The sequence below is a fragment of the Brachionichthys hirsutus genome, unplaced genomic scaffold, assembly GCF_040956055.1.
Source record: "Brachionichthys hirsutus isolate HB-005 unplaced genomic scaffold, CSIRO-AGI_Bhir_v1 contig_987, whole genome shotgun sequence".
In the NCBI taxonomy this organism is placed as follows: domain Eukaryota; kingdom Metazoa; phylum Chordata; class Actinopteri; order Lophiiformes; family Brachionichthyidae; genus Brachionichthys; species Brachionichthys hirsutus.
Genome location: NW_027180338.1, coordinates 455,301 through 473,788, shown reverse-complemented (window position 1 = coordinate 473,788; position 18,488 = coordinate 455,301). Strand labels below are relative to the sequence as shown.

Here is an 18,488-nt window from a genome sequence, read left to right as displayed (position 1 = left end):
TATGAATCTTTCTTTCAGATCAGTTATTTGGCTTCCTGCCCATGTCTCAGTGACAGGACAAAATTCCCTAATTTCTTCAGAACAATTCCCAGTGATATTTACCAGGCCAGGGTCATGGCACAACTAGCCACTCACTACAACTGGACTTGGATGGGAGCAGTAATTGATAACAGTGATTATGGTCACTTGGCAATGCAGGTTTACAGTTTTTATTATGATTCATTTTCTTATTTGTTTATTTTGTTATATAAATTACTAAAAATATCTCATACAATTTCTCTTTTATATGGGACATAAATATGAACTAAATTTTATTGTGAAATTTCAGGTATTTCAGGAAGAGATTGAGGGGAAAGGTGTGTGTTTGGAATTCATTGAGACTCTCAACAGAGGTAATATTGTGAGAGACTCCAGACGTGCAGCACGCACAATTCAAGCTTCCACTGTGAGGGTGATTCTCATTTTTTGCTGGTATACATTAATAAGGGATATGTTTCTGGAACTGTCCAAAAGGAATGTGAGTATTTCACATTGAAATTCCTAATCTAAATATTTAGATACGTTTTTAAGAACAAAATTGTATTATTTATTATTAATTTATTTTTGTCATGCTCCAGGTGACTGACAGACAGTTTCTGGCCAGTGAGTCTTGGAGCACAAGTGATGATTTGCTCAAAGATATTGCCATTTCAAAAGTTGCGAATGGTGTTCTTGGTGTGGCCATCAAAAGTTCAACAATACCTGGATTTGAAAATTATCTCACAGATTTGCACCCAGTTCATCGACCTGATGATGAATTCTTACAAGAATTCTGGGAAAATGAGTTTGGATGCAATCCCTCTCTCGCAAACATTTCTACTTCATCTCCTGCCAAGTGGTCAATTCAGAAATTTCTACCACCCTGCAGCGGGGCAGAATCCCTGAAGGGAATGCAGCATCCATTTACTGACACCTCTCATCTAAGAGTTGCATATAATGCATACCTCGCTGTTTATGCTGCAGCCCACGCCCTTCACAGCCTTCTCTCCTGCAGTGATACAGAGCGGCCTTCTGGAAGCAACAGCTCGACTTGCTCTTCTCCCAAACACATCAAACCCATAGAGGTTAATACTCATGTAAATGGATCATATTATCATTAATATATAGTTTTATTAAGACTTATATTCTCAAAATCTGATGCTTTCAGCTGTTGCAGCACCTGAATCGAGTGAACGTCACCACACCACAAGGAGACATGTTTCATTTCCAGGGTTCAGATATTCCAGCAAAGTATGACCTTGTCAACTGGCAGATGAACTCCAAAGGGCAACTTAATATTGTTTTGATTGGTCATGTGGATGGTTTAGATCTTCATGTTGATGAATCAGCAATTCAGTGGAGCACCGGATCCAATCAGGTAGTTTGATCACCAGTTATCTTAAAGTGACAAATAATAAATTAATTCCCAACAACATTATTTGGCTGTTTGTTCAGGTGCCAGTTTCAGTGTGCAGTGAGAGCTGCCCTCCAGGTACCAGGAGGGCGAACAGGAAGGGAGAGCCTCTATGCTGCTTTGACTGTATTCCGTGTGCTAAAGGGGAAATTAGCAATAAAAACGGTGAGGAAATCACTCCAACAGACAGAACAAACTCAAATAGTTGTTCTTGTTTGTGTTGTATATTCTGTACTTTTCCCCTGTTTTGAACTCCTCTAGATTCCCTTCAATGTGCACGTTGTCCTGATGAGTTCTGGTCCAATGCTGACCAAACTGCCTGTATCCCTCGTGAGCTGGACTTCCTCTCCTTTAATGAAACCTTGGGCATTACTCTGACTACAGCTGCTGTGTCTGGAGCTGTAGTGACAACAGCTGTGTTTGTGGTGTTTCTTTACTATCGTCAGACACCTATGGTAATAAATTAGAGTGAATTAAAGGGTTTATATATATGTATATTTACTACTTGCACCATATTGTTTAACTGTCTGAATGTTTTTGACTCATCTCCTTCACCCCCAGGTGCGAGCCAACAATTCAGAACTGAGCTTTTTGCTTCTTCTGTCACTGAAGCTCTGCTTCCTGTGCTCATTGGTGTTCATTGGTCGTCCATCAGTCTGGTCTTGTCGGTTCCAGCAGGCAGCCTTTGGGATCAGCTTTGTCCTTTGTGTTTCCTGCCTCCTTGTCAAAACACTAGTAGTTCTCGCTGTTTTCCGCTCAGCTCAGCCTGGTGCTGGAGCCTTGATGAAGTGGTTTGGTCCAGGTGTACAGAGAGGAAGTGTCTGCCTCTTTACGTCTGTACAGGTATGAAAATCAGTTCATTTGAATTGAATCAATTTTTATTCGTTTCATTTATACCTGCAGTATACACAATAATCAATAAGGAATAACATTACAGAAATGTGCTGACGTTCTCATCAGGTTATCATCTGTACAGTTTGGCTGTCCATCAGCCCACCAGTGCCTGAACGTGATCTGGGTTTCCAAGGGTCAAAGGTCACCGTGAAGTGTGCCATGGCCTCTGTGGTGGGCTTTTCTGTGGTCCTTGGCTACATTGGCCTGCTGGCTTGTACCTGCCTCCTCTTGGCCTTTCTTGTGAGGAAACTCCCAGACAACTTCAACGAGGCCAAACTGATCACCTTCAGCATGCTGATATTCTGTGCTGTCTGGGTGACCTTTGTCCCTGCTTACATTAGCTCTCCAGGGAAGTATGTTGTAGCTGTGGAAATATTTGCAATCCTGGCTTCGAGCTATAGTTTACTTCTTTTCATTTTTGCCCCCAAATGTTTCATCATTCTTTTGAGACCTGAAAGAAACACTAAGAAACACTTGATGGCCAAATAGCAAAAATCTCACTGGCCACATTCTCGTCAATAAAATATGTTTCATATTAGTATGGTGTTTGAATTCCCTTAGATTTGTTTCCTTTTCAAGTGTCATAGGTTTGACAGATTTACTCAGATATTTATGGAATTTTGTATCTAAAAGTGTTTCTTATTTACATTGCCTTAAGGTTTTTATAGTTTCTGAATTTGACAGAATAAAATATTTGCATTGATCCTGATGGCAAGATAGTTTTTCTTGATCGAATGCTAGTAAAGCCCTCAAACACGTTTGTCTGTGTGTAAGTACATTTCATGCTTGTTCTTTTCACCAAAATTATGTTACACTACATTAAGAAGTTAATAAAGGATATACAACAGAAATATTTTACCAGTAAAATTCATATTAATTACACTTCCTACTTGCACACTTATTCATGATTAATTGTATGCATGTACACCTTTGATTATTATTGCATTTTCTCCATAATCCATTAAAAAAAGTTTCTCTTTCACAGTGGGTCAATGTCATATATTATTTGCTGTTGTAGATTCTTATTCATCAAGGTCATGGTAATCCTTGAAATTTGAATCTGAAGCAAGTGGACCTGTGGTTGAGTGGCAGCCTTTTCCTCTGATTTTGACTGATATTTCTCAACTCTCAAAATATTGTGTACTATAACTATGTAAATACAGAACCTACTAAATATTAACGTCTCTTCTTTCATCAGCTTGCATCAGCCAAAAAAAATGGGTTCCTATCTTTTTTTCGTTCTGGAGTTATTGGACGTTAAACAAAGGCAGTTTTCACCCAAATCACCAGTTTTCAACAGAAAGCTGAGCAAACGAGCTTTTTGCGCAGAGAGTCATTTCAAGCAGATCACTGACTTTGACTCTAATATTTGTTGTTTTAGTGACACATTATACATCTCAACAGTTGTTTACGTCAAGAAAGCAATAAAAACAACACTGAGAAAGAGCTTTTGATGCTGGAATAATACATTTATTTACAAACAATATATCAACTGTACAGCAGCTGCTCTGGGGTGACCCAGATGGCAACCACTCGTCTGGTCTGCAAGGGGCAAGCGCACTATATCCATCCGAATCTGAACCCAAACTGTCAGTTGACCCATGAGTTGCGTGTGTGTGGTGACAAGTGCCATAACCTCGCCGCTCGGCGCGGGTTGATGATCCGTGTCGCGCCATCTCAGTAGCACGCAACTCATACTCTCCATTGTAAACTGCTTATAGAGCAGTTCCTCCTTTCCCACAATGCATTGCGTCCAGCCATATTGAAAGGCTTTGTTTACAGAGACGTACACGATCGCATTGTCATTGTTCATTCAGAATGCATCTTTATTTGAAGCATTGCTTTGAACTCTCATTGAGTTTGTACATCCATTGTATTATAAATTTGCTTTGTTGATACATGTATATGACAATAACCTAAATTCTTCATTGAACTTAGATTTTGAATGTAAACCCATAGTACAATCTACAATTGAAAATGAAACAAACACAACTTCATGAAACACAAAACAAGACTGTGAATAATAATAATAATTTTTAAAATTTCATAACACAGATCAAGGCAAATATTTTATTCTGTCAAATTCAGAAACTATAGAAAACTTAAGGCAATGTAAATAAGCACTTTTAGATACAAAATTCAATAAATATCTGAGTAAATGTAAGGGAATTCAAACACCATACTAATATGAAACATATTTTACTGACAAGAATGTGGCCAGTGACATTTTTACTATTTGGCCATCAAGTGTTTCTTAGTGTTTCTTTCAGGTCTCAAAAGAATGATGAAACATTTGGGGGCAAAAATGCAGAGCAGTAAACTATAGCTCGAGGCTAGGATTGCAAATATTTCCACAGCAACAACATACTTCCCTGGAGAGCTAATGTAAGCAGGGACAAAGGTCACCCAGACAGCACAGAATATCAGCATGCTGAAGGTGATCAGTTTGGCCTCGTTGAAGTTGTCTGGGAGATTCCTCACAAGAAAGGCCAAAAGGAGGCAGGTACAAGCCAGCAGGCCAATGTAGCCAAGGACTAGAGAAAAGCCCACCACAGAGGCCATGGCACACTTCAAGGTGACCTTTGACCCTTGGAAACCCAGATCACGTTCAGGCACTGGTGGGCTGAGGGACAGCCAAACTGTACAGATGATAACCTGAGGAGAACGTCAGCACATTTCTGTAATGTTATTCCTTATTGATTATTGTGTATACTGCAGGTATAAATGAAACTAATAAAAATTGATTCAATTCAAATGAACTGATTTTCATACCTGTACAGACGTAAAGAAGCAGACACTTCCTCTCTGTACACCTGGACCAAACCACTTCATCAAGGCTCCAGCACCAGGCTGAGCTGAGCGGAAAACAGCAAGAACTACTAGTGTTTTGACAAGGAGGCAGGAAACACAAAGGACAAAGCTGATCCCAAAGGCTGCCTGCTGGAACCGACAAGACCAGACTGATGGACAACCAATGAACACCAATGAGCACAGGAAGCAGAGCTTCAGTGACAGAAGAAGCAAAAAGCTCAGTTCTGAATTGTTGGCTCGCACCTGGGGGTGAAGGAGATGAGTCAAAAACATTCAGACAGTTAAACAATATGGTGCAATTAGTAAATATACATATATATAGTCATTAATATAAACCCTTTAATTCACTCTAATTTATTACCATAGGTGTCTGACGATAGTAAAGAAACACCACAAACACAGCTGTTGTCACTACAGCTCCAGACACAGCAGCTGTAGTCAGAGTAATGCCCAAGGTTTCATTAAAGGAGAGGAAGTCCAGCTCACGAGGGATACAGGCAGTTTGGTCAGCATTGGACCAGAACTCATCAGGACAACGTGCACATTGAAGGGAATCTAGAAGAGTTCAGAACAGGGGAAAAGTACAGAATATACAACACAAACAAGAACAACTATTTGAGTTTGTTCTGTCTGTTGGAGTGATTTCCTCACCGTTTTTATTGCTAATTTCCCCTTTCGCACACGGAATACAGTCAAAGCAGCATAGAGGCTCTCCCTTCCTGTTGGCCCTCCTGGTAGCTGGAGGGCAGCTCTCACTGCACACTGAAACTGGCACCTGAACAAACAGCCAAATAATGTTGTTGGGAATGTATTTATTATTTGTCACTTTAAGATAACTGATGATCAAACTACCTGATTGGATCCGGCGCTCCACTGAATTGCTGATTCCTCAACATGAAGATCTAAACCATCCACATGACCAATCAAAACAAGATTAAGTTGCCCTTCAGAGTTCATCTGCCAGTTGACAAGGTCGTACTTTGCTGGAATATCTGAACCCTGGAAATGAAACATGTCTCCTTGTGGTGTGGTGACGTTCACTCGATTCAGGTGCTGCAACAGCTGAAAGCATCAGATTTTGAGAATATAAGTCTTAATAAAACTATATATTAATGATAATATGATCCATTTACATGAGTATTAACCTCTATGGGTTTGATGTGTTTGGGAGAGGAGCAAGTAGAGCTGTTGCTTCCAGAAGGCCGCTCTGTATCACTGCAGGAGAGAAGGCTGTGAAGGGCGTGGGCTGCAGCATAAACAGCGAGGTATGCATTATATGCAACTCTTAGATGAGAGGTGTCAGTAAATGGATGCTGCACTCCCTTCAGTGACTCTGTCCCACTGCAAGGTGGTAGAAATTTCTGAATTGACCACTTGGCAGGAGATGAAGTAGAAATGTTTGCGAGAGAGGGATTGCATCCAAACTCATTTTCCCAGAATTCTTGTAAGAATTCATCATCAGATCGATGAACTGGGTGCAAATCTCTGAGATAATTTTCAAATCCAGGTATTGTTGAACTTTTGATGGCCACACCAAGAACACCATTTGCAACTTTAGAGATGGCAAGATCTTTGAGTAAATCATCACTTGTGCTCCAAGCTTCACTGGCCAGAAACTGTCTGTCAGTTACCTACAACAAGAAGAAAAACACAGACACACACACCCATATGTCTAATATGTCTATATATACATATATACATATAATAGCAAGCCATTCAGTAAATTATTATATATAAAATGTGAAATTTTAAAATATGGAACGAATGCTGATATATACTGAACGAATGCTAAGGGAATGTCACGTTGAATAATTTCTTGAACGGCTTGCCATAATTATGATATATATGTATGTATGTATGTATATAATGATTTAATGAGTAACTTCCAGGCAGGATACTCACATTCCTTTTGGACAGTTCCAGAAAAATATCCCTTATTAATGTATACCAGCAAAAAACGAGAATCACCCTCACAGTGGAAGCTTGAATTGTGCGTGCTGCACGTCTGGAGTCTCTCACAATATTTCCTCTGTTGAGAGTCGCAATAAATTCCAAACAAATCCCTTTCCCCTCAATCTCTTCCTGAAATACCTGAAATCTCAAACAAAATTAAAAGAACAAGTTCATATTTATACATTTGTGTCCCACATACAAAGGAAATACATGAGGTTTTCTTTTTGATAATTTAATATAAAAAGCATATACCTTCATCGCAAAGTGACCATAGTCATTGTTTTCAATTACTGCTCCCACCCAGTTCCAGTTGTATCGAGTGGCTAGTTGTGCCATGACCCTGGCTTGGTAAATGTCGCTGGGCATTGTTCTGAAGAAGTTAGGGAATTTTGTCCTGTCACTAAGACATGGGCAGGAAGCAAAGTAACTGATCTGAGAGAAAGAATTAACACTTTATAGTATTTCTTTAACAAAAAAAGATAGAGTTAAATATTGTGAATATTAAAATCTACCAATCTGTACCAAAACAAAATGTTTGTAGATGTTTATTCCGGGACAAAATGATACTCACAATCGGCACAGATACTGGCCCTAAGATACTGGACAGTATCATGCTTGATGTTGATGAAGCGTCACCAATCAGCAAATTAATAGGCTGATCATCTGCTGAAACAATAGACAACTATTATATTATATATATATCTCAAACCAAATGTACCGTAATTCCCGGTGTACAAGCCGCTACTTTTTTCCAATATTTTGAACCTTGCGGTTTATGCAACGACGCGGCAAATTTACGTATATTTTCCCACTTTCGTTACGAGCCGTGTTTCGTTAAAGCCTATTTATTTTCGTTACAAAATTAAAGCCCGCCCGCCCGGAGGGAAAGCCCCGCTTGCGCGTAGCTGGGGAGATCCACGAGAAGCGCCCGGCGCTCGTCCAGAGTCGCCGCCGCCGGACCGCCGTACCCGGTCCCCGCCGCCTGTCCGCCATCCGCTACGCGGCGTCGGACGCGCCGCGTAGCGGGGAAGGAACCCACCCCTCGACCTCCCGGGCGTCCCCACCCCTGCCGCACCACGCTCCCGCGGACGGAGGATGAGGGGCACGGGGGCAAGGGGGACGGGGACACCCCGCCAGGCGGGCGCGCGCGCCGCGCAGCCTCCGACGGGCGGAGAGGGGAGGGCGACGGGGCGACTGCTCCCCCAGCCGCGGCTCGAGCCCAGCCCCGCTTCGCACCCCAGCCCGACCGACCCAGCCCCTAGAGCCAATCCTTATCCCGAAGTTACGGATCTGATTGCACTTGTGGCTTACGAATATGTGCGGCTTATTTTAGTACAAAATATATATATTTTTTAATTCAGTGGGTGCGGCTTTTTCACAGGTGCGCATAATAGTTCAGCAATTACGGTAAGTTCAGGCTGTTATTCACCTGCAGAATGAGGAGTAGAGACTTTGAAGTTACAGCTGTGTGAGTCTCCCCCAACCAGCGATAGTGCTGTTTGAAGAGTCCAGGGGTATTGGGCACAACTATCAAATATACGGTAGCCCAGCTTCACTCCTGGCAGCAGGTTGCTGTTATGATTGATTTCTTTCACCGCAAATGTCATAGCATATATGTTTTTTAATGACTGGCTCTCAAAACTGAATACCATTGGATATGAAAAGAATGAAGAATAAAATGTAAAATATATATCATGGACAAAAAGTAAATATGTTTTGCAAAATAGTTTGGAGCACATAACCTATAATCAATAATCTCAGAAAAACAATGTCATTTTCACTAATACTGGAACAATTATTCCACGTAGGTATAAACATTTTATGACCCCAGTAGCAATTTGAAAGAATTTGCAAGATTACATGAATTGTATTTCAACAAAATTGCTTGAGCATGACAGAAAAACAGGAACTACCCTCTCACTATGTAAACAACATAATCACCAGACATTTAACAGCAATAATGTTGTGATGAGATTTACCCATTGCAAGTTTCATAATTTGGCAGCTCTCTGAAGTCTTGCTCTACAGTTTTCGGTATAAAATGCAAATGAAAAAGTCCACCGATAACCACATCACCATCCTTGGAAAGATTGTTGTTGCTCCATGCACCCCACCGGGAGCAGAGTATCGACTCAGGAACACCCAACCCCATTTGTCTGCTCAGTAAACCAAAAATAAGAATGGGGAGGATTGAGGAGGGCCATCGAGTCAGGAACCAGAAAAATGAAGACATAGTGTTGGATCAATGACTTAAATGTTACCTGTAAAAAAAGAGCATTCATTTTTCTCTATAGCTCCTATCAAAACACAAAATATCACTTTTGAAGAGCTATCTTGACACAGACATACCTCCCTTCCTCTCTGCACAAGTGAATTGTTAACCTTATATTTATATTATTTGTCAAGAGAAAGTAAAAACTAAAACGATGACACGAGTAGCACACAGCTGAATTATTCCTCTTTTAACTGATGGTTGAAAAACAATCCCAGTTATGAATATGTATGATGTTAGGAGTGGTTTGTTTAATGATACAATACTATATGATGTCAGTTGAGTGATCCGTGGTAACTAGGATGGTGCCCTGCAAGATGACGAAATTGGAAGATTGAGTAAAACAGGAAAAAGTCAGTGTCAGACTATTAGTGATGTTGACAAATTTGTAAATTGTGGGACAAAATAATAATAATGCTGTACTTCTTTTAGACCTGTCTCTGGGATTTACATGCACCCTTGAACATTGGTTGAGTGACATACACAGAATAACGAAGAGAGGACTAAAAATGAGGACTTTAAATTGGATTTGTGTTAACAGTTTTAAATGTTTTATCTCAGTTTACCAGCTCATTATAATACGAAAAGAAGAACAGTTTTTTTTTTTTTACTTATCCTGCAGTTCAGTATTGTGTAAATAACATACCAGATTGTAGACGTACAAGCTAATCAGTCACAGGCATTAGATATTTTTCTACCAGTACTCAGGGGGGAGTACTTCTGGTTTTGTGTGGTAGGTGTCATGCGTTTTCCTCATTTTAAAAACTCTTGACACCTAATATAAATACCAAGATCAATGCTTGTCTTTTTTAAAAGTAGAGGAGGGATATGTATTTGTCTATTCTTTCTGATCTCTTTTTCGGTCAGCATTTGTTTTATGATTTAAATATTAGTTGATTTAAATCTTTATTGTCGTGCATGGGAAATGTGTTGTGCAGCATGGTAAAAACACATATGTACTATAAATGTGTATCTGGACACACACACACACACACTTGGTCCTTTCTCCCTTTCTGAGTGCCTCCTGTAGCTACCATTTAGAAATTACAGAGATTCAATTGATGACACATAATTCTTTAACGTTTTTTATGTTATGTTTTTTAAGACAGAAAACACTAATTGTTGTCTTCAATTACCTGAAACATCAGGGATACTGCTTTGAACTACCTAAAATAACTACCTGATTTGAAATTAACCTCATATTCTGAAGAAAAATAAGAGGGTTAAATTATGAAATTCCATTCTCTATTCACCTTTATGTTACATTAAGTTGGGCTTTTATCTGTAAACCTTATTTCCTCAAATATAACAATTGCTAAACACTTTGTTAATCAGGTGCACGATGATGAGTCTCCCCCAGCAATTTCAAAACATAATATCAGCATTCACAGCACAGCACAAAACAAAACAAACAAAAACAAACAGACAGACAAAAAAAAAACATTGAGAACTTAGATTGATTAGTTTTTTATTATTATTGTTGTTGTTTTAATTTATATAAACATTGTTGCATCATTAATAGTTGTACACGGGGAAGAAAAACAGGTCCATGTCATCAAGTTGGACATATATATAAAATAAAATGATTTCTCCCCTTATTTTATTTCTTGAAGAATGAATAGTTCATAGTGTTAATTAATCAGTTGTCTGGTTAAAGAAACCTGGAAACAAGGGTAATGACAACTCGAGGATAGTAAGAGACATCAGTCTAGGTGAAAGCTTAATTCAGTAAATCGTGTCTTTTTGAAATATAATTTCATATACATAACTTGTATGATTTCATATTTCGATATGTCAATGGTATTTATCTTCAGATGATTTAAGACATGTGCTATATTCTAAATATTGTAATATCTTAAGTGAACATTCAATATATATTAGTTAGTTTTGCTCTAATTGTTTTACTCTCAGCATGACCCATCAATATTTGTTCCTATCTTCCCATCAGATGCTTCTTTGTGTTTTTTTCAGGCTGCAAAATAATGATGAAACACTTTGGAGCAAAGATACACAACAGTAAACCATAACTCGAGGCCAGGATGGCAAAAATCTCAACAGCAACCGCATACTTTCCAGGAGAGCTGACATAAGCGGGAACAAAGGCCACCCAAACAACACAGAATATCAACATGCTAAAGGTGATCAGTTTGGCCTCATTGAAGTTGTCAGGGAGTTTCCGAGCAAGAAAGGCCAAAAGAAGACTGCTGCATGCCAGCAGGCCAATGTAGCCAAGGACAAAACAGAAGCCAACCACGGAAGCCATGGCACACTTCAGAGTGATCTGCAACCCTGGGATATCCAAGTCAGCTTGGGGCACTGGAGGGCTCAGAGACAGCCAAATAGCACAGATGATAACCTTGAGGAAAAACACCATTATACAATGTCAGATTATAAATATAATGCAGCAAAAATATAATAATAACAGTAATGTTCCTCTTACTTTATAAACTGTATCTTGCATACAGAACAGTAAAAAGCAAAGCATATTTGTCTGATATCCTACAGTTGAAAAGTGCATTTGCAGCTCACCTGTATACAGGTAAAAAGACATACACTCCCTCTCTGTTGTCCTGGACCAAACCATTTCATCAAGGCTCCAGCACCAGGCCGAGCTGATCGGAAAGCAGCCAGAACAACTATGGTCTTCACTTGAAGGCAGGAAACACAAAGGACAAAGCTGATCCCAAAAGCTGCCTGCTGGAACCGACAAGACCAGACTGATGGACGACCAATGAACACCAATGAGCACAGGAAGCAGAGCTTCAGTGACAGAAGAAGCAAAAAGCTCAGTTCTGAATTGTTGGCTCGCACCTTAAAAAGAGAATTTATATTAGCATTAGCAACCAGATATTGATTCATTCAGATTATTTTAAACAGATATTGATTTTATATAACAATGCAGAATTGCATTTGGCTGACCAAATATACCATAATAACTACAACGCAAAGTAAAAAAAAAAAAGTATAGTGTTCTCCTTGTTACAGTAATATTGCTTCTTACCATAGCTGTCTGACGATAGCGAAGAAACACCACAAACACAGCTGTTGTCACTACAGCTCCAGACACAGCAGCTGTAGTCAGAGTAATGCCCAAGGTTTCATTAAAGGAGAGGAAGTCCAGCTCACGATGGATACAGGCAGTTTGGTCAGCATTGGACCAGAACTCATCAGGACAACGTTCACAGTTGAGGGAATCTGTGAGAGGCATTAAGAAAACTGTAGATGAACTTGAAGCATTATGCATTTTTCAAATTGAAGGAGTGTGCTATTGCTGCTGCAACAATAGTTTTATTCATGTGGTAATATCCTCACCAGGTTTATTGCTAATTGCCCCTTTAGCACATGGGATGCAGTCAAAGCAGCATAGAGGCTCTCCTTTCCTGCTTGCCTTCCTTGTACCCAGAGGGCAGCTCTCACTGCACACTGAAACTGGAACCTAAAGTAAAATAATACTCTAATAATGTATTGTGAATCCTTTAAAAAATATTTAATTCATTACACATTTTGGTATTAATCAAGATTCTTCTTTAACTACCTGTTGAGATCCAGTGCTCCACTGAATTGCCGACTCATTTATATGAAGGTCTAAGCCATCTGCACGACCGATCAAAACAATTCTGAGTGACCCTTGAGGGGTCGTCTGCCAGTTGACAAGATCATATTTTGCTGGAATGTCAGAACCTTGAAAATACAACAATTCATCCTGTGGTGTGGTGAAGTTGAGGTTGTTCAAATGATGCAATACCTAGACACATTAATACATTGAAATAGTGAATATTTAACTTTAAATTGTATTAGAAGTACTGATGTGTTTGTTATACATCATTCTCTACCAGTCTTCTTCAAATATTCCAACTTTGATTGTGAATGTGTAATGTTCACCTCTATGGGTTTGATGTGTTTCGGAGAGGAGCAAGTGGAGCTGTTGCTTTCAGAAGGCTTTTCTATTTCGGGGCAGGAGAGAAGGCTGTGTAGGGCGTGGGCTGCAGCATAAACAGCGAGGTAGACGTTATATGTCACCCTGAGCTGAGAGGTGTCAGTCAACGGATGCTGCATTCCCTTCAGGGATTCTGCCCCGCTGCAGGGTGGAAGAGAAGCCCTTTGAATCCGCTCTTTAGGAGGTGCTGGACCTGAAGCGGTATCTGAAGAAATGGGCGTGACCTCAGGATTACAACCGAACTCGTTTTGCCAGAATTCTTTTAGAAACTCATCCTCAGGTCGATGATATGGGTTTAAACTTGTGAGATAGTCTTCAAATCCAGGTATAGGAGAGCTGCGAATGGCCACACCAAGAACACCATTTGCCACTTTGGGAGTGACAACATTGTGGAGAAGATTACCACTAGTGCTCCAAGCCTCACTTGCTAGAAACTGTCTGTCAGTCACCTTCAAAGAGCAGTGCAATACAAAAGATCATCAGCTGTGATGCTTCTCAAATATGACAACTCTGTGGCGCTTACAAATTCAATGTACTTTTTGCTTACATTTATCTTTTCTAGATGGAGGAACAATTCTCTCACATCTGTATACCAGGAAAAGACCAGAATCACCCTTGCAGAGGAGGCCTGAATTGTCAGTGCAGCCCGTCTGGCATCGCTGACAATGTTTACCCTCTGGAGAGTCTCAACAAATGCCAGACACACACCCTTTCCCTCAGTCTCCTCCTGAAATATCTGATACACACAGTTGAATGGAGCAACAGCAAGATTAGATTAGGTGGAGTATTCAAAGTCAAGCAAATATTCAAACATCACAATACTGTCGATTCCTTTCATTGATGCTAACATTATTATACTGCATTAATAACATTTCTACACCAGAAATGTATCAAGAAATGGACACACCTTTACTGCCACATGGCCATAATCATTGTTTGCTACCACTGCTCCAATCCAAGTCCAGTTGAAGCGTAAGGCAATCTGTGCAATAGCTCTGGCTTGGTATATGTCACTGGGCATGGTTCTGAAGAAGGTTGGATATTGGCGTCTGTCACTTAGACAGGGGCAGCTGGCGGTATAACTCATCTAACAGACAGAAAGAAAACAGACAGACATATTCTGGAATCATTTTATTTTCTTTCTCTCTGTCTCAATCACAGATTATTGCAACATTTTTCTACTACACTGTCCTTTTTGTTATGAAAACAGCTAAATACATTGAATTATAGAAAATGGTATTTCACAAAATATACATCAATTGCTTTTTTTAAATATTAAAGTTCATGTTAATCCATAGTAAATTACAAAGATAAAACCATATGTTAACATAATGAATAAATTATCTCCATGAAAAGGAAGTTAGTTTTTATAATCATCCTAAATAATGTATTGATTGAAGGTACGCACTAGAGGTACGGACAGAGGCCCCAGGATTCTGCAGAGTATCTTGGCTGCCACTGATGAGGAACCGCCAATGACCAATGGAACAGAGGCATCACCTGATGGTACCAAATATTAAATAAAAATAGTACTTCCTCCAGTTGCACTTTTTTTGTTTTGAATACATCCCTTATATTTTTACTGTCAACATTGTTATGGACACAAGATGATGCATTAGTCCTCTGCAATGTTTTTAAGGTTTAGTACCTTCCCTTGTTCCTCTTCCCTCATTAAAATCAGCATAGCTGTCTGGCAGGCCTGTTGTATTGCAGTTTGTACTGTCTCCTCCAACCACTGATAGCATTGCCTGCATAGCCCAAGTGGGTAAGGCACAGCTATCATGAATATGATAGCCCAGCTTCACACCTGGCAGCAATATCGCACTGTGATTTATCTCCTCAAGTGCAAAAACCATGGCATATACGTACTGCAAAGGGAGATTTTCTAATCTGAAAACAAGGGAAAGAAAGAATGAAAAAAAATCTGTAAATTAATATTAATATTAGTTATAAGGCAATCTTTGTGTCAAAACATAATAATGTTTAACAAGAAAATTAAGATGTCAATGAAAAGAAAAGAATACACCTTTCTGTCTGTAAGAAAGGGAAAGATTAGTCTTATGATTTCACTTGTCTGTCAGAAATACAGAATATGCTATCCATTTCACAGGAATCACATTCAACAATTAAATTTTCAGAGTTTTACCCAGTACAAGGTCTATTGTACGGCGGCTGAGTGAAGTTGTGAGCTGTCGCTGGAGGCTTGTAATGAAGGCTGAACAGCCCACCAATCACCACATCTCCATCCTGGTACAGACCCTCGTCGCTCAGTGTGCCCCACCGAGAACAAATCGCTGTCTGCACCACCTGCAGTCCGACCCTGAGCCCCATCTGTCTGCCCACAGGCCCCACAAGAAGCAAGGGTAGGGCTGAGGAGGACCACAGAGTGAAGAACCACGAGACCAGAGACATGGATTTATGTGTTCTACTGCTCAATGGCACATTATACACAGAGAAGATACACATCAAATATTTAAGAAAAAAAAAAAAAAACATTCATTCGAATTCTTCCTGCCAGCGGTAGAGAAAGTTAATATTTCAGGCTGAGGACCTCCACCTGCAGGGTGAAATGATTACAGTTATCAAATGGATGTTATAACAGATACAATTGAGAGCTAACGAGGTGCCGTCCCACCTTGCAAAACCAAGATGCTGTTTTGGATATTTATAACCAATGTTAATCCCACGGAGGAATGATGGAAAACAAGACAGCAGACCATCTTGTGCAACGGTGACGGCAAAGCAACAGTAAAATAATTTGTGTGTATGATAAAGAGGGCGGGGCAGAGTAGGGGTGTCTGTCCACCTCTGTAACTGCACACAAGCAGAGAATTCAGTTCAGTGAGAAATGTATACATTTACCCTGACATTTTGACACACACACACACACACGTCTCTTTCTACATCTATACACGAGTTAGTGCCTTTTTATTTTGCATCATCAGTGCTGTCATGACAGAGAAAGTGATTTCAACCTAAATGACAGTGATAATGACACCAAGGAAAGACAATGCCTTCGTATGTTCTTTGGTGGATAGGATTCAAAGCAGATGAAACAAGACACCAGAAGTAAAACAACTGACATGCAAGAAATGTCACCACAAGGAGTCAGAGGGAATGTCAGTGTTTTCTCTATTCGGTTTCTCCGTTCCTTTAGTTTTCTCTACTTGTGTTCTAAATAAATGTGATTAATTCACCCTTAATGCACACAAGTCAGGGAAAAACCAGATAATTAAAATTTACTTATCTAATCGTTTAACTATCAACTTTCTTCTAACCTTGAGGGCTCTGATTGAGGGGCATTTTCTGGCTCTGGAGGACATTGTGAACTTTGTGAAAAAATGAAACATTTTGGAGACTTAGAATTTTATTATTATTGTTTCAGCAGCAGTGATGATATTGATGGAGCTTACCGAGACCTACAATTTTTTTTTCAATCTTAGGACAAGTGGACCCGAATATGATTAAAAAAATATGTAACAAGGTTCATCCTGTGCTGAAAACGAGGTACAGTTTTTTTCTCAATAACATATAACTTGTGTCACAACATGAACAATGTTCAGTGTTTTTCCGTGCACTAACATCTCCTGTCTTCTCAGATCCTTCTCTTGCAATCAGCTCATTCCTGTCACCTGCGCTGCTGTGACCACCTGCAACTCATCTCGCTATCAGCTCACTCTACTTCCACCAGGGGTTCCCAAACTCTTCCATGGAGGGCAGAGACACTCCAGGTTTTCTTTCCAACCATCGCTCCAGCAGCTGATCTCACTAATGAGAGTGCCTTCTCTCAAATTGAAGGAGGTGTTGATAATTAAAATCACATGCTTTAGTAATCTGCTGGCATCTCGGCCCTTCGTGGAACAGTTTGGGCACCCCTGACACTCCCTTCAGCCACTGCTTCTCGCCAGATTGTCAGTGATTTTTCAGTGTTGGATGAAGGGGGGGGGAGAACATTAAGCACAAATAAATCCACTGCACTTTTTCCTCAGAACGCTGTCTATTTCTCACTTTATGTCTGCCTGTCTTGTTGGTTCCATGTTTCGTTGTAGTATAACACAGCCCTTGATGGCACAAAGTAGGAAATAGAACTTGGTAAAACATAATAGGCTAATCTGCCAAGAGGGTATTAGAAATGTATTGCATAAAAACTCGAACAATGACTGATACCATAAAAGTTGTAATTTTTGAGCTCATATTCCAAAGAAGCATTAGGATAGTAAATAATTGCAGGCCTCTTTCCAGTGGTTATAGAGTACATTCCATACAGCAAAGTCTTTTTCTTTTCTTTTTTTACTTAGTCATTCATTTTCTTCTGCTTTTCCACTCTGCCGGTCACAGGAGTTGCTGGGCAGAGGCGTAGTACACCCCGGATGCGTTGCCAGCACATTTTATTTTTTTTACTATTTGAGATTAACATAAAAAAAGACAAGCACATTTTAAATAATCCTGTCGGCAAAAAGTAACAAGTAATGTACAATAATACATTTTAAAGCCTATTCTCTTTATATTGCAGCTTTATTAATTTAAAAACCAGCACATTACATTAACAAACTGTGACAGTATAAACTATTGAATGCATAATTGTAGAAAAACCAATGAAAACAAACACGCACAACTTATATAATTTGTCATGAAACGAATGCTTGCAGGAAGTTAAATTATTTGTGTGTCATAGGTTAGTACTATTTTTTTTAAAGTATGGATTTCTAATACAACATCCCCCACTACTGCAAAGCTATTTACATTACGAATCAACTAATTAGGTAAAATGAATGAATATATGATAGGCTAAGTTGTGTGTGGGCGATCAGAGAAAACTATTTTGCCATCAAGTGTTTCTTTGTGTTTCTTTTAGGCCTCAAAAGAATGATGAAATATTTGGGGGCAAAAATGCAGAGCAGTAAACCATAGCTCGAGGCTAGGATTGCAAATATTTCGACAGCAACAACATACTTCCCTGGAGAGCTAATGTAAGCAGGGACAAAGGTCACCCAGACAGCACAGAATATCAGCATGCTGAAGGTGATCAGTTTGGCCTCGTTGAAGTTGTCTGGGAGTTTCCTCACAAGAAAGGCCAAAAATAGGCAGGTACAAGCCAGCAGGCCAATGTGGCCAAGGACTAGAGAAAAGCCCACCACAGAGGCCATGGCACACTTCAAGGTGACCTTTGACCCTCTGAAACCCAGCCT

General features: G+C 39.8%; 3 protein-coding genes across 3 annotated transcripts; 1 reads left to right on the top strand and 2 right to left on the bottom strand.

Moving 5' to 3' along the window:
- Nucleotides 1-24: 24 nt before the first annotated feature.
- On the top strand, nt 25-2,815 carry LOC137913660 (extracellular calcium-sensing receptor-like; the record flags this gene model as incomplete). The annotated part of the gene is made up of 9 exons (XM_068757297.1): nt 25-198; nt 329-517; nt 618-828; nt 907-1,103; nt 1,187-1,396; nt 1,474-1,597; nt 1,694-1,887; nt 1,994-2,275; nt 2,393-2,815. Coding segments are annotated over 9 exons (2,004 nt in total), but the record flags the coding sequence as incomplete, so codon positions are not given.
- Nucleotides 2,816-4,558: 1,743 nt separating this feature from the next.
- LOC137913656 (extracellular calcium-sensing receptor-like) lies at nt 4,559-9,323 on the bottom strand. Its single transcript, XM_068757292.1, has 12 exons — nt 9,070-9,323; nt 8,553-8,731; nt 7,662-7,756; nt 7,343-7,522; nt 7,040-7,228; nt 6,558-6,768; nt 6,283-6,479; nt 5,990-6,199; nt 5,789-5,912; nt 5,499-5,692; nt 5,099-5,380; nt 4,559-4,981 (listed from the first exon to the last, which is right to left on the bottom strand). Exons 1-12 carry the CDS (start codon nt 9,321-9,323, stop codon nt 4,559-4,561), a joined length of 2,538 nt encoding a protein of 845 aa, XP_068613393.1.
- Nucleotides 9,324-11,295: 1,972 nt separating this feature from the next.
- LOC137913655 (extracellular calcium-sensing receptor-like) lies at nt 11,296-15,711 on the bottom strand. Its single transcript, XM_068757291.1, has 11 exons — nt 15,446-15,711; nt 14,948-15,189; nt 14,717-14,799; nt 14,207-14,386; nt 13,847-14,035; nt 13,245-13,748; nt 12,898-13,107; nt 12,675-12,798; nt 12,364-12,557; nt 11,892-12,173; nt 11,296-11,718 (listed from the first exon to the last, which is right to left on the bottom strand). Exons 1-11 carry the CDS (start codon nt 15,709-15,711, stop codon nt 11,296-11,298), a joined length of 2,697 nt encoding a protein of 898 aa, XP_068613392.1.
- Between the last annotated feature and the right edge of the window lie 2,777 nt (nt 15,712-18,488).

Excerpts from the sequence above, each read along its gene's own strand:
- LOC137913656 (XM_068757292.1), bottom strand. The coding sequence starts at position 9,323 with ATGTCTTCATTTTTCTGGTTCCTGACTCGATGGCCCTCCTCAATCCTC. Across the intron at positions 5,913-5,989 it reads GGAGCGCCGGATCCAATCAG|GTGCCAGTTTCAGTGTGCAG; the intron begins GTAGTTTGATCA and ends CTGTTTGTTCAG. Across the intron at positions 4,982-5,098 it reads GCTTCTTTACGTCTGTACAG|GTTATCATCTGTACAGTTTG; the intron begins GTATGAAAATCA and ends CGTTCTCCTCAG.
- LOC137913655 (XM_068757291.1), bottom strand. The coding sequence starts at position 15,711 with ATGTCTCTGGTCTCGTGGTTCTTCACTCTGTGGTCCTCCTCAGCCCTA. Across the intron at positions 13,108-13,244 it reads AACACATCAAACCCATAGAG|GTATTGCATCATTTGAACAA; the intron begins GTGAACATTACA and ends TAATGTGTCTAG. Across the intron at positions 12,799-12,897 it reads GGAGCACTGGATCTCAACAG|GTTCCAGTTTCAGTGTGCAG; the intron begins GTAGTTAAAGAA and ends ATTTTACTTTAG.